Source organism: Toxorhynchites rutilus, chromosome 3, assembly GCF_029784135.1.
Source record: "Toxorhynchites rutilus septentrionalis strain SRP chromosome 3, ASM2978413v1, whole genome shotgun sequence".
In the NCBI taxonomy this organism is placed as follows: Eukaryota; Metazoa; Arthropoda; class Insecta; order Diptera; family Culicidae; genus Toxorhynchites; species Toxorhynchites rutilus.
The window spans coordinates 236,110,087-236,123,372 of record NC_073746.1 but is presented as its reverse complement, the minus strand read 5'-3'; the positions used below and the strand labels follow the sequence as shown (position 1 = coordinate 236,123,372).

The window sequence follows — 13,286 nt, the reverse complement described above, 5'->3', positions numbered from 1 at the left end:
TACATGCTGCATGCGATGATTTTTTGCTGGTTGGTTAAAGCCAAGTGCCGTTGGGAAATTTCTCTCTCAACTCAGACTTATTAACATACTATGTGATTGTGAATGATTGTTTTAATAACATTCATTTGATTGATACCGAATAAATAATGAAGGAACACCAGTATGTGGCATATCTTGTTATTGACCATTACGTTTCCTACAAGCCGAATGGCCAACACTATTTGGGCATTCGGGAAGAATCTAATTGGCTTTGAATGAATGAATTGCTCTGCACAATTACCATATCCTCCTTATTTGAAATCGAGCTGCACAAACAATCACCATCGTCCGCTGGACGCCGTTACTAGCGAATAACAATTACTCCTTCTTGGTGTGCATCTTCTGCAGGATGTTTCCATTTTCCGAAACGCATATTGTACCATACACATCGTCCACCCGATTCAGCCGTCTCCCACCACCGATCGGGACGAACGCATTCCGTCGCATGGCAGTGCCCCTCATTCCCACAACGTTTAGCGCTTACAAGCAGCGTGAATATGTGGAATACGGCAAATTCCACCCAAATTACCCTCGGAACAATCAAATTTTATTTTATTCCGACGGCCCGTGTTTAACTCTTCGTTTTGCAGCTTTTTTTCTCTCTCTATCTGTCTGCGCTGCCCTACCCTGCAGAGTTTGGCGTGAACTTTGCATGAATGAAATGCGAACGTTTTGGACTTGAGGGCGACGCATTTAGCCAACCAACCGCGTGCCTCCTGCGGATGTATGCAAGAAGAGTGACGCGGAGAGTGCTTTCGACGAAACGGTTCGTCGCTTATGCATGTGCGTTCAACAAGTCTTTTGTTTCGCGCTGTGATTCAATTAAATGTCTTCTTCTTTTCATCTGGTCGATGTTGTCTTCCTGTCGATGTTGGCGCTGTATTTTACCGCATTAGAGATTATTGGCCAATTAATTACGAAACCAACTCTCAGCTATTGAAACGGTTCGAATGTGTGACGCTGAGGAGCATGGGAAGACTTTGGGCCATTGGCGTGAGATACTTAGTCGCTTGATATTCATATAATGATCGGTCATACAGGGGCACCGAAGAAGGGTTCAAATTCCGCATTCAGGGACCGGTTAAAACTCATGTTGATGAATATAACAAGTGATAGAAGTTGAAGCAGCGAAATGAGTATCACACGGCAATGCAAAGTTACGAAAGTTCAAGCCACGACAAATGTAGCCAGAAGCAAACATCATGCTAATTTAAAACTGACAGAAACATAATTCCATCTGTCTATCGACAATCACCGCATTCACATAGGTGGATGCGGGTAATTTATTCGAGAGTGTGAAGTTCTCCATCCCTCATCTTGTTGAGTAGTTTGACATCAATCTTAAATTCCCTTTTTGCTTTCATTCTTCTCTTGCAGCGATCGCGAAGCGTCGGTGATGCTCACAAATTCTTGGCTGTACCACTACTACACCGTCCAGTCAAAGATGCAATTCGGGATACCGTTCGAAGGAGCCACTCGTATTCCGCCTAGTACCTCATACTACCATGGCCATGGGCATCACTCTCCCACCGCTACTATCCAGACCCACGGATACATTGCACCACCGCATCATGTGTCCTATGGATATCATTCTCCGGTGGGGCAATCCGGGGGAGGAACCAGTGGTCACCACCACAACGGGACTCCGGCCACGATAATTAGTCACCATCATCAGGGCTTAGCGGGGGATCACTACCGGCCATACGCCTACCGCTTGGACACCCAACCAGTGGATTACAGCAGTCAGCCGCAATCTTCTTCGATGCTTCCCGATCAAATTCGATGTGAGAGTACCGGTAGTGCCAGCCAAAGCATCCAAAATACACGCAACGGGACGCCACCCGTAAAAAAACGTGCCCTGAACCGGCTGGAACCTCTTTATATTCCCGAGAACGGTCAGGACTCACCGGAGGGTTCTATAACAGAGCTACATCCTCCAACCAACACCATGAATCCTGAACACCCCGATGGTGGTCTACATGCCATCGCCTCGGGTATTGCCGGAATCGGAACGAGTGGTGCAATGATTGGCACTGGTGGAGTACAAACCATGTCCCTGTCTACCTCACTGCACACGCGAAGCAACAGAATCCTGAAGGCACCTCCCTCCTCATCCCTAACCGAACCCACCGATTTCATCGATCAGTGGAATCCCAGTCCACCCTGGTCGGATACCACCATCCAAAAAGTCCCAGATATCGCCCACCAGGAACTGAGCCCTTACATGACCACCACTCCGCCCACGCCCACCAGCGCTCATCACATTACCGGCATACCCACGACCTTCTCGTTCGACTGGATGCCGGAACAGTTCGTCCCCATCATGACGGATTGCCACACGGCACCCGCTCCCGTCTCGACGTGCGTTCTTTCGTGCACTCTCAATCAGGACGGAATCCCAGTGCCGATGTCCCTCCCAATGCCAGTACCGCTACAAATTCCGCCGCCCCCGTGGCCATCGGATCACCGGCTACTAGCGCTGGATGGTATTCCTGCATCGGCATCATCTTCGTCATCATCGTCTACCGATCGGAAGTCGATCGATGAACAGCAGCATCTACTGCTCCTACAACAAGGCTCCTCCTCGTCCGGGATGGATGCCCATCGGGAACTCAAACGATCTCACTGAACAGCAACGGTCTGCTCGGTTTGAAAAAGCCATTCCATATCTCCAGTATCAGTATTTTCGTTGTAACGTAGAGTACAGAGGCTAGGCGCCAGGTCTGATTGTGTAAATTAGAGGGTTATCGAGTTATCTGTTTGTACAGAGATCAGAGCTTAGGAACGTTTCAGTGCTCCAAAATTTCTCTGTCGTTTCAATGGTTCTAAGTGCAATTTTCACACCTATAAATATTCCTAAGGTAATAACAATGTTTCGCATTGGCGAATAAACAAACAATGACGTTAAACGTGCATTTCAGTTCGAAGTACGATTCCTTCCTAGTATTTATTTACCGGCAGTATTTTATTTATTTATTATCTTTTCATAGCTCTGCGAGTGTAATTATTTCAAATAAAGATGATGTTTTGTAATGAAATATTGTTTTGTTTCTGTTTACTTTGCTTCGAAATTCCCGTCCGAATAAAATATCTACTCTGCACTCGTAGTTGACAATGGTCATGTTTATTTGCGGATTTAAGCTAACTTCATGAATGGCGTGTATTCTCTGCAGGTTTCGCAGTTTCCCGGAGTTAGTGTTTTTTTTTTTTTTTTTTTTGAATAAATAAAGCGATTATTTCATGATTGTTCAAACCATTACAATTTTTTTATTTAGCGTTGAATTCATTTACCACTCTATGAACGCTTTGCCGCCTTTTGTCTGTTCTCAGCCACAACAGCAGGGAAGTATACTAATCTTATACTTTATGCAATAATAGACAACTGTACTCAGTATAAACAAAAGTTGTCACCTTTACTTGAGGAAAGGCTTAATGGAAAACTCCATGCATTGCGGAACTGTGTAGATGTATTTCTCTGAATGTTCATCATCATTGTTCAAGCAGGAAGATAAAAGACGCCAAACTAATTATTTTTGTAAAAAATGCGAAACCAGAACTGCATCCTGGGGACTACTTCAAAAAATATCACACGAAAGAGAATTACAGCATATATTTTTATATGAAAACAACACATTAAAACACATCACTTAGTAAATACTTATCTGAAATTTCCGATAAAAAATCTTAACGTTAGCGTTCAATCATAACGGTATATCCAAAAGTGAATGTAGTTCATTGATTTTCTGACTACTTTAACATACATCATATTTGATTCAGATTCAGAATCAGCATTGGTCATATGACAATGAAAATTGTGATTTTAAGTAGCTGTCATTATATGTACGAAGTTTTAAGAAATCGAAGAGGATCGGACTAGCGGCTGGCTGATTTTACGTGGAATTGCTCTATATATAAGATTTATAGAGATGGGTGGCTCTGAACCGATACCCTTGAATCTCAGGAATGGTGCTACATACCAAATTTTCAGTAGTGATGAAAGAAAGTGGTAACAACTCTGATAATTGACATTTTTCATGCTCCCTTCAATCAGACTTAGGCACCATCTCATGAATATTGCACTTTTTTGTGGGTTTTCGATTGCATTTTCCCATGTCCATTCGTCAAACGTTTGAAATAAACCCATGTCTTGAGTGAAGAGAACTAATTATATAATGGAAAATAGAAATAAAATTCATTTCTGATTACTAGTCTTCATTACATGTCTGTCGTATTTTTCTTTTTTCGAACTATAGTAATTCTGTGAAAGAAATTGATTTTTTTTAAATATATTGGCGAACCAGTTCAAAAAACATTGTTTTAAATTGAAACAATTCCAATGAAAATTAAATTCCCGAAAGTTCCAAATTTCCGATATGGTACATACAGTGATGGACAAAAAAAAAGCCATTACTCATTTAAACAGATCCGATTGACAGGTTCACTAGAACATATATCAAATCGCATGTTTTCCATTACACTTCTGTTTTTTCGCCATTCCTTACTAGCTGAGGGGCCAACCCGATCGAGAAAATCTTTCGCAAATTACAGACGCACTTCTAAGATGCTTCTGTGTAAGTACCAATTTTTTCCAATTTACCAATGAACTGGCGTCTCTAAACTGTGGTGGAACGGAATGGACAAGCTTAACTCATCTCTATTCTTCATTGCTGATTTGAATGGATCAATATCAGAAAGTCGTTCTTCGTTGTTAGCTATAGATTTCTGGGGATGTCCAGGTGCTACACGTGATTTAAGGTTTTGATTGTGCTGGGATAGCCGCAATATCTCGGTGACATTTAAGTTACTTCACCATTTGCCTAAAACATAGCCGCTATAATTCCGTGCCTCGGTAATTCCGATCCATTTCTTTCCAAATTATACTTGAAATTAAAGTTTAAATACGGTGATCGTTAAAGTTAAAGTGATCGTTATCGTTATTTCGTCATTTGTTACAAAATCAGTTAGAATTAGAGATAGATCTTATTTTTGTCGAACCTTTCCACGATCATTCGCAGCTTTCAAAGCGACGTACAGTGCGTTGAGCCGAAGACAAAAATCATTTTTATTTCGGTTGTCCAATGCACTCGTACTTGTTTATGTATTTCTAACTATACAACAAGTATTGGTAAGCTAGATAAAGCATCACAACTACTGACGAAAGTAGCTGAACTGTCAACTTCTGGCGAAATTGTTGCATGCGAAGGTTTTTGTGAAATTTCAAACGGATTTCAACTCGTTTTTAAAAATCAAATCTTGTGTGCCGTCAAACCACTTGAAATGGAATGCAATTATCAAGGTAAATAGAGAATATTTTGATGGAAAAGTGGGTTGGTCTAATAATACTCTTGAGAAACGGGGAAGTTGAAATTTAATGAAATAAAAAATGATTACATATAAATTCAAACTATTGATATCGTTTCAAAAAGACTTCCACTCTCAAACCTCCATAGAATTATTGCAAAATATACCCTCTTTGAGAGCATACATGTCCTAGGTGCAGTTGCTTAGAGGGAGCGGAGGGGGCGGTCCGCTCCCATGATCCATGACCATGACAAATATATTATATTGAAAAAACATGATTTTGAAAGAAAGTAACCGTTTATTACTTGTGGTATTATCTAACAATACAAGTCACTATGGAAAAGTCCATGTGATAGAATCTTTTTTTGGTTTTGACGTGGAACTGCGTCTAACCGGAATATGTGGAGGGTAAATTGAAAACCTACCACAGAACATGCAGGAAAAAATGAAAGAATTCGAATGCTTATAACTCGAACATTTCTTAATAGATCGGTAAGATGTTTGTATGAGTTGATGGGAAATATTTCTACGCATCTATCACAATTAATAGAGTGTTACTTTTCCTGAGATAGGCAACTGAACAACTGTAAAATGCAAGCGCTATCTAAACGCCCTAACTGTTCCGTTTTTTCTTTACTTACAAAGCACATATGTTGAATTCAATTGAATTCGAAAATTGTTTCATTCAATCAATAATTCAATCAATACAAACAAATGACTACTAAGCCAATGGTAGTCCAACGTCAACCTTACGATTGTATCATAGATATAACCCAACAATTTGTTAATGTTCATTATTCCGTTATACTACATCTTTTATTTCTGTCCTGGGGTGTAAATTTAAAATCTCTAGGGGGGTACTTTCAATGTACAAGATTTTGAGCGGTAATATCTCTCTACCGGATGAACGAAGTTTTATGAAAATAACATTATTCGAAAGATGAAAGATCTACGAGAGATGTTTTTTACTTATTGGCCACAGAAACTTAGTTTCAATAGCTCAAAAATGCTTCGAAGGCTAACTATTTAAATCATTTTGAATAACGATAGCTTCATGAAATTTCATTTCGGTCTAGATTGGTTTGCGGTTGACGCATGATGTAAAATGCGTCGGCTGGTCAACCTCTGTCTCTGTTTCTTTTGCTGCCATGATGAACGGACATGCAGAATCGTTTGTTTGTGAATGCATCCAAGGGGTAAATTATGACTTCGCTTACATTTGTACAGTTAACTAGGTGTTCCCGTGATGATTTTTTATATCACGGAAAGGATATTTCGGATGTATGGAGGATTGAATAAGGTTGTCTTGATGATTTGAGTGTCAAACGTCAGACGAAAGACCTTCCGGACCCGGTCCAACGATGGAAAAGGGTATGTTGGAGTGCATTGGTCATTTTATTCGGGGATTACAAGAACGATCAAAATCGTCTAAAGAAGAGGCGGAAAATTGTAAAGCAATTCGAGCTCGACACATATTATGAGAAATTAATTTTAATGATGTAATTAATGATTGTGTTAATGTAATTTTGAATGACCCTCTTAAAAGCATAGTATTATGTTTGCTTCCGATTGTGAGAACATTTTTGAAAGAAAAATGTGGTTTTTTAGCAGCGTTCATTTCCCTCGATGCCTGATTCAGTGCAAGAGGTCAAGGATTTGACCACTGTAATACAGTGGAATTGCAGAATCATCATCCCTAAACTAGATCAATTTAAATTTTTAGTTCATAGTTCTAACTGTGATGTATTTTCCCTCTGTGAAACATGGCTTTCATCAGCCGACGAGCTGAATTTCCACGATTTCAACATTATTCGCCATTGGCTTAGTAGTCATTTGTTTGTATTGATTAAATTATTGATTGAATGAAACAATTTTCGAATTCAATTGAATTTAACATATGTGCTTTGTATGTAAAGAAAAAACGGAACAGTTAGGGCATTTAGATAGCGCTTGCATTTTACAGTTGTTCAGTTGCTTATCTCAGGAAAAGTAACACTCTATTAATTGTGATAGATGCGTAGAAATATTTCCCATCAACTCATGCAAACATCTTTCCGATCTATTAAGAAATGTTCGAGTTATAAGCATTCGAAATCTTTCATTTTTTCCTGCATGTTCTGTGTTTAGGTTTTCATTTTACCCCCCACATATTCCGGTTAGACGCAGTTCCACGTCAAATCCAAAAAAAGATTCTATCACATGGACTTTTCCATAGTGACTTGTATTGTGAGATAATACCACAAGTAATAACCGGTTACTTTCTTTCAAAATATCGAAATGACTCGTTTGGTGGCGTACTATTGGGGATTAAAAAATGTCACTCCTTCTATAGAGTCACTCTCCCATCGATGACAGGCATTGAAGTTGTCGCTTGCCAGACACTAATCAATGGCAAAGACCTCTGCATTACTTCGATATATATTCCTCCAAGAACCATGGTCGGCCGCCATCAATTTTTTAATATCATCGAGGCATTGCCGGAGCCGCGGCTAATCTTAGGTGACCTCAACTCCCATGGAACAGCATGGGGGTCACACTACAATGACAGCCGTGCCACGTTGATTTATGATCTGTGCGACAACTTCAACATGACAGTTTTAAATACAGAGGAAGCAACTAGGATAGCCAACCCTCCTGCACGGGCAAGTATGCTAGACATATCACTTTGCTCTTCTTCGTTATCCCTGGATTGCACGTGGAAGGTAATCCAAGATCCCCACGGAAGTGACCACCTGCCAATAATTTTATCGATCGCCAATGAATCAGGTTCTCGTGAGTCAGTCGATATTGCGTATGACCTCACGAAAAATATTGACTGGAGAAAATTTTCAGAAATAATATCTGAAGCACTTGTTCCAATGCATGAGCTTCCTCCACTCGAAGAGTATAACTTTATATCGAGTTTAATTTACGAAAGCGCACTTCAAGCTCAAAAGAAACGTGTTCCTGCTACCACTTTCCGACGTCGTCCTCCATCACTTTGGTGGGACAAGGAGTGTTCAAAGGTCTACCTTGAAAAATCATCCGCTTTCAAAAAATTCAGGAAAAGTGGCATAGTGGGATGGTTTTGAAAGTAACCTGGCTCTAGAAGGCTCTAGAAGCCAAACTAAAAGGTCCGATTAAAGCAAAAAAGCGTGGATATTGGCGGAAGTTCGTCAAAGGTTTGTCAAGGGAGACCGCTATGAGTACTCTTTGGAATACGGCTAGGAGAATGCGTGGCTGGAACCATACAAATGAAAGTGAGGAATACTCTGACGGTTGGATTTTCAAGTTTGTCCAATATCCGTTCCTGCACAAAGCGTCGTACACGACATTCCCCTCCAATGCGATTATGAGAATTTTTCGATGGTAGAATTCTCAATTGCCCTTCTCTCATGTAACAATTCAGCTCCGGGGTCGGACAAGATTAAATTCAACTTGTTGAAGAATCTTCCCGACTTGGCGAAACAGCGTTTGCTGAACTTGTTCAACAAGTTTCTGGAGCTGAATATAGTCCCACATGACTGGAGACAAATGAGAGTGATAGCCATACGAAAACTCAACAAGCCGGCTTGCGATCACAATTCGTATAGGCCGATTGCAATGTTATCCTGTATTCGTAAATTTTTAGAGAAAATGATTCTACTTCGTTTGGACAAGTGGGTTGAAACGAACAATTTGCTGTCAAATACACAGTTTGGCTTCCGCCGAGGCAAAGGGACGAATGATTGTCTCGCGCTGCTATCTTCTGAAATCCAAATCGCATTTGCTCGCAAAGAACAAATGGCTTCCGTTTTTCTCGACATCAAAGGGGCACTTGATTCAGTTTCCATGGAAATTCTCTCAGAGAAACTTCATAATCGTGGACTTTCGCCAATTCTGAATAATTTCCTGTACAATTTACTCTCAGAAAAGCACATGTTTTCCAATCATGGCAGCTTGAAATCTTCTCGATACAGTTTTATGGGCCTACCATAAGGCTCCTGCCTAAGCCCCCTCTTGTATAGTTTTTACGTCAATGATATGGATGATTGTCTAACTAGAGATTGCACGTTGAGACAACTTGCAGACGATGAAGTTATTTCCATCACGGGTACTAATCCCGCCGTTCTGCAAAAATCCTTGCAAGATACCCTGAACAACCTGTTCACGTGGGCTCTAAAGCTGGGTATCGAATTCTATACGGAGAAAACCGAAATGGACTCGATGTTTTTCAAATACCTTGGAGTATATTTTGACTCTAAATGTACCTGGGGATTACACACTGCGTATTTGAAACAGAAATGCCAGCAAAGAATCAATTTTCTCCAAACAATAACCGGAACATGGTGGGGAGCCCATCTAGGAGACCTCATTCAGTTATACAAAACAACGATATTATCAGTGTTAGAATATGGCAGTTTTTGCTTCCGATCAGCTGCCAGGATTCATATTCTCAAGCTGGAGAGAATACAATATCGTTGCTTGCGTATAGCCATGGGGTGTTTGCATTCGACACATACGATGAGTCTCGAAGTTTTGGCAGGAGTACCCCCGCTTACTCTTCGGTTCACAGAATTATCCTACAGATTTCTCATCCGTTGCAAGATCATGAATCCATTGGTGATTGATAACTTCGAAAATCTACTCCAACTGACTCCTCAGTCAAGTTTTATGTCTCTATACCATGAGTACCTTACCCATGAAGTGCACACTTCACCGGGCATCTCCAACCAAGTTTGCTTCCCATACTTTTGCAATTCCTCTGTCAATTTTGATCTGTCCATGCGACAAAAGATCCATGAAATCCCAGATCATCTACGCTCCGATTATATTCCGCTGATATTTTCGGCAGAATATGGGAAAGTTAGATCTGATAGAATGTTCTTTACTGACGGTTCATGCATAAACTGGTCCACTGGCTTCGGCATTTTCAATGAAAATTCCAGTGCCTCTTTTGAACTCAAAGATCATTGTTCCGTGTATGTCGCTGAACTGGGTGCGATATACTATCCCTAAAGATCCCTAGAGTCATTGAAACACTGCCCATCGACCATTATTTTATTTGTTCAGACAGTCTCAGCTCAATAGAGGCAATCCGCTCAATGAAAGTTGATAAACGCTCATCTTATTCCCTAACAAGAATATGACATCTATTGAGTGTTTTGGTCGAAAATTTTTTCAAGATTACCTTAGCATGGGTTCCCTCTCATTGCTCGATTCCGGGGAATGAGAAAGTGGACTCGCTAGCTATGGGCGCTTCAGAAGGCACACTTTTTGAAAGGCAAATTGCTTATAACGATTTTTTTCACATTCCTCGAGTGTGTCCTGACTCGTTAGGTGGCAACGTATGTGGAGTGAAGATGAGTTCGGTCGCTAGTTACACACGATTATCGAAACGATAGGTTTCGACGAAAGCTTGGTTTAAGGGGTTGAATGTAGGTCGTGATTTCATTCGCGTGATATCTCGGCTTATGTCCAATCACTACAACCTAAACGCGCATCTCTATCGCATTGGGCTCGCAGCAAACAATCTTTGTGATTGTGGCGATGGCTACCACGACATCGAGCATGTTGTCTGGTCGTGTATCCGGTTCCATGCTGCCCGCTCTCAGCTCTCCAGAGCATTGAGGGCACAAGGCAGACAATCGGATATCCCCGTCCGGGATATCTTAGGGAGCCGTGATCCTGATCTTCTGCTTCATCTATACCTGTTCCTCAGAAACGCCGATGTCAACGTTTAATGATGTTTCCTTCGTTGTGTCCCTGTTTCATATCCCTCCTATCCGATCTACAAACTTTTACTTAGTCGCGGCAATACATACACACACTTTTTACATATACACGGGCCAAAGGTTGTGCAGTCCACTGATCATTCAACAAGAGCCAAAGGTTGTACCGCTCATGACAACTCCTCACGAGCTGATGTTTGCGCTGGCTAGTGACCATTCTATCCTGGATTCCTCGAGTCGAGAAGACGCACCACGCTAGATATGGGGTACAGACTAGGGGGCGTTGCTGATTAATGGTCAGCTGCATCCCAATAGGAACTATCCCGTGTCGGGCACAGGTACAGAGAATTGAAGACAGCAACATCACAATTACGAAAACACTTGTAATACTAACCTCGAGCCAACCGCGAGTAATCGGTTACATATTACTAACATAGTTATAAGGCAAACATTGTCGAAATATTGAACTCCCGGCCCCGTCAGGTTGACGCCATATGAGCCTTAATAAAAATATATATTTTGGATAAAAAAAAATTAATGAGATTGCATTGGATGTGTTTCAGAGTTGAAATTCATTAATAATTTGCGGCCAACGATGGGTCAGACATGTTTAATACATTGAGCCCCATAGCGTTATTGCTACGCATTCCATTGAGCCTGCAACAAAAGAGCGAAAGCGCACGGGAAGCACTCGTACAATATCAATGTCGGTCTCAGCACCCAAAGATATTTATTTCATAAGATTTATTTGAGTAATATTTGGACATCCACATTAAACCATATTTTATTTACTTTCTTATTTTGTAACTGTCAGTTCCAGTGATCAACGCGTGAAGACTTTGTGATTTCTTGTTCGCCCTATCTAATATTATAATAAATACGTTTCTTGTTTAAATAAGTTTGATTTTTCATTCGAAAACAAAAACTAAGTATTATAGAGCTGTGCCACTCTAGTAAACCGCCCCGGGTGTCACTCGAACACACTAAAATAAATCACACCAAAGTATTACAATTGCTAAATTCTGCTGTTATGATTTTTGTCCCACATACCTATGCATTCAACGCACTGTGCGTCAGATTGGACAGCGTTGTTTCCGTTGCTTCAATGTCAGCGCAGTGTTACTAAAAGTATAAGACATACAAATGACTTAAATTGACGGTTAGAGAACTTTTAGAAATTTCCTCCAGCGTGTGGTCTCATTGTTTTGTCTCTCAATGTAGATGGTCCCATTACACAATGGTCCAGGAGATGCATTTAAGTGGAAATTAGCATTTAGAGCTCGACAGTTATTCTCTAGACAAAAACTGTCTTAGACAAAGTTGTTACTCATGATAGAGCGCTCGCTTTTATGTTGTCAAAAATAGGGTGACCAAAATTGTCGATGAAATGAGAAATCTAACTTTCTTATCTTTATAGATAGAGGTAAACATAGTTCGACAATGTTGTAGTTCCAATTATTTGAGACATCTTTGTAGAACAAAGTTTTTCTCTATCTCTTGAAATAACCGATATAGCGCCTTTTTTTCTAAGTTACGTTAGGGTCACCATGAAAAAAAAACTTTTTTTGCTCTAGCTTTTATGATTCAAATTATACATGCAAACTGTCTTCGAAAGACTTTTAGAGCTTACTAATACAAACGTTTTTCGATGCAGAACTTGTCAATATCTCAACTTTACTCAAAGTTATTGATATTTCTTCCCAAAAAAACATGCTCTTTTCATTTGTTTGTCATCATTTCTGGGGCAAACGTAAACAAAGTTTATTGGCGACATTTGAAAGAACATATTTCACTCTACATGATGTGTGATTTTCAAAACTATGTTATTTTTTGTGTTTGAGTAAATTTAAATTTAAATCATTAGTTTTTGGGTAAAAAACAATCAATAACTTTGAGTAGGATTAAGATATAGACAAGTTCTGCATCGCAAAATGTTGGTATCGATAAGCTCTAAAAGTCGTACGAAGACAGTTTTGATGTAGAATTTGAAATATAAAAGTTAAAGCAGAAAAAACATTTTTTTATGGTCACCCTAATGCAACTTAGGAAAAAGCTTTAAATCGATTATTTTAAAAGATAGAAAAATGCTTTGTTCTACAAAGTTATTTAAAATAACTGGGGCTACAACATTGTTGAATTATGTTCATCTCTATCTATAAAGATAAGAAAGTTAGATTTTTCATTTCATCGACAATGTGGGTCGCCCTATTTTTGATAACATAAAATGAGCGCTCCATCATATGTAACAACATTGTC

General features: G+C 40.0%; 1 protein-coding gene across 3 annotated transcripts in view; it reads left to right on the top strand.

Annotated features, from left to right (window-relative positions):
* The window catches only part of LOC129775684 (uncharacterized), a 135,744-nt gene extending 132,709 nt beyond the window's left edge, over nucleotides 1-3,035 (top strand). For all 3 annotated transcript variants that reach the window (XM_055780696.1, XM_055780697.1, XM_055780698.1), the window contains one exon: nucleotides 1,417-3,035. In XM_055780696.1, coding sequence (XP_055636671.1) covers nucleotides 1,417-2,668 — 1,252 coding nt within the window. In that variant the 3' untranslated portion in view covers nucleotides 2,669-3,035. The remainder of the gene's footprint in view (nucleotides 1-1,416) is intronic.
* The last annotated feature ends 10,251 nt before the right edge of the window (nucleotides 3,036-13,286 follow it).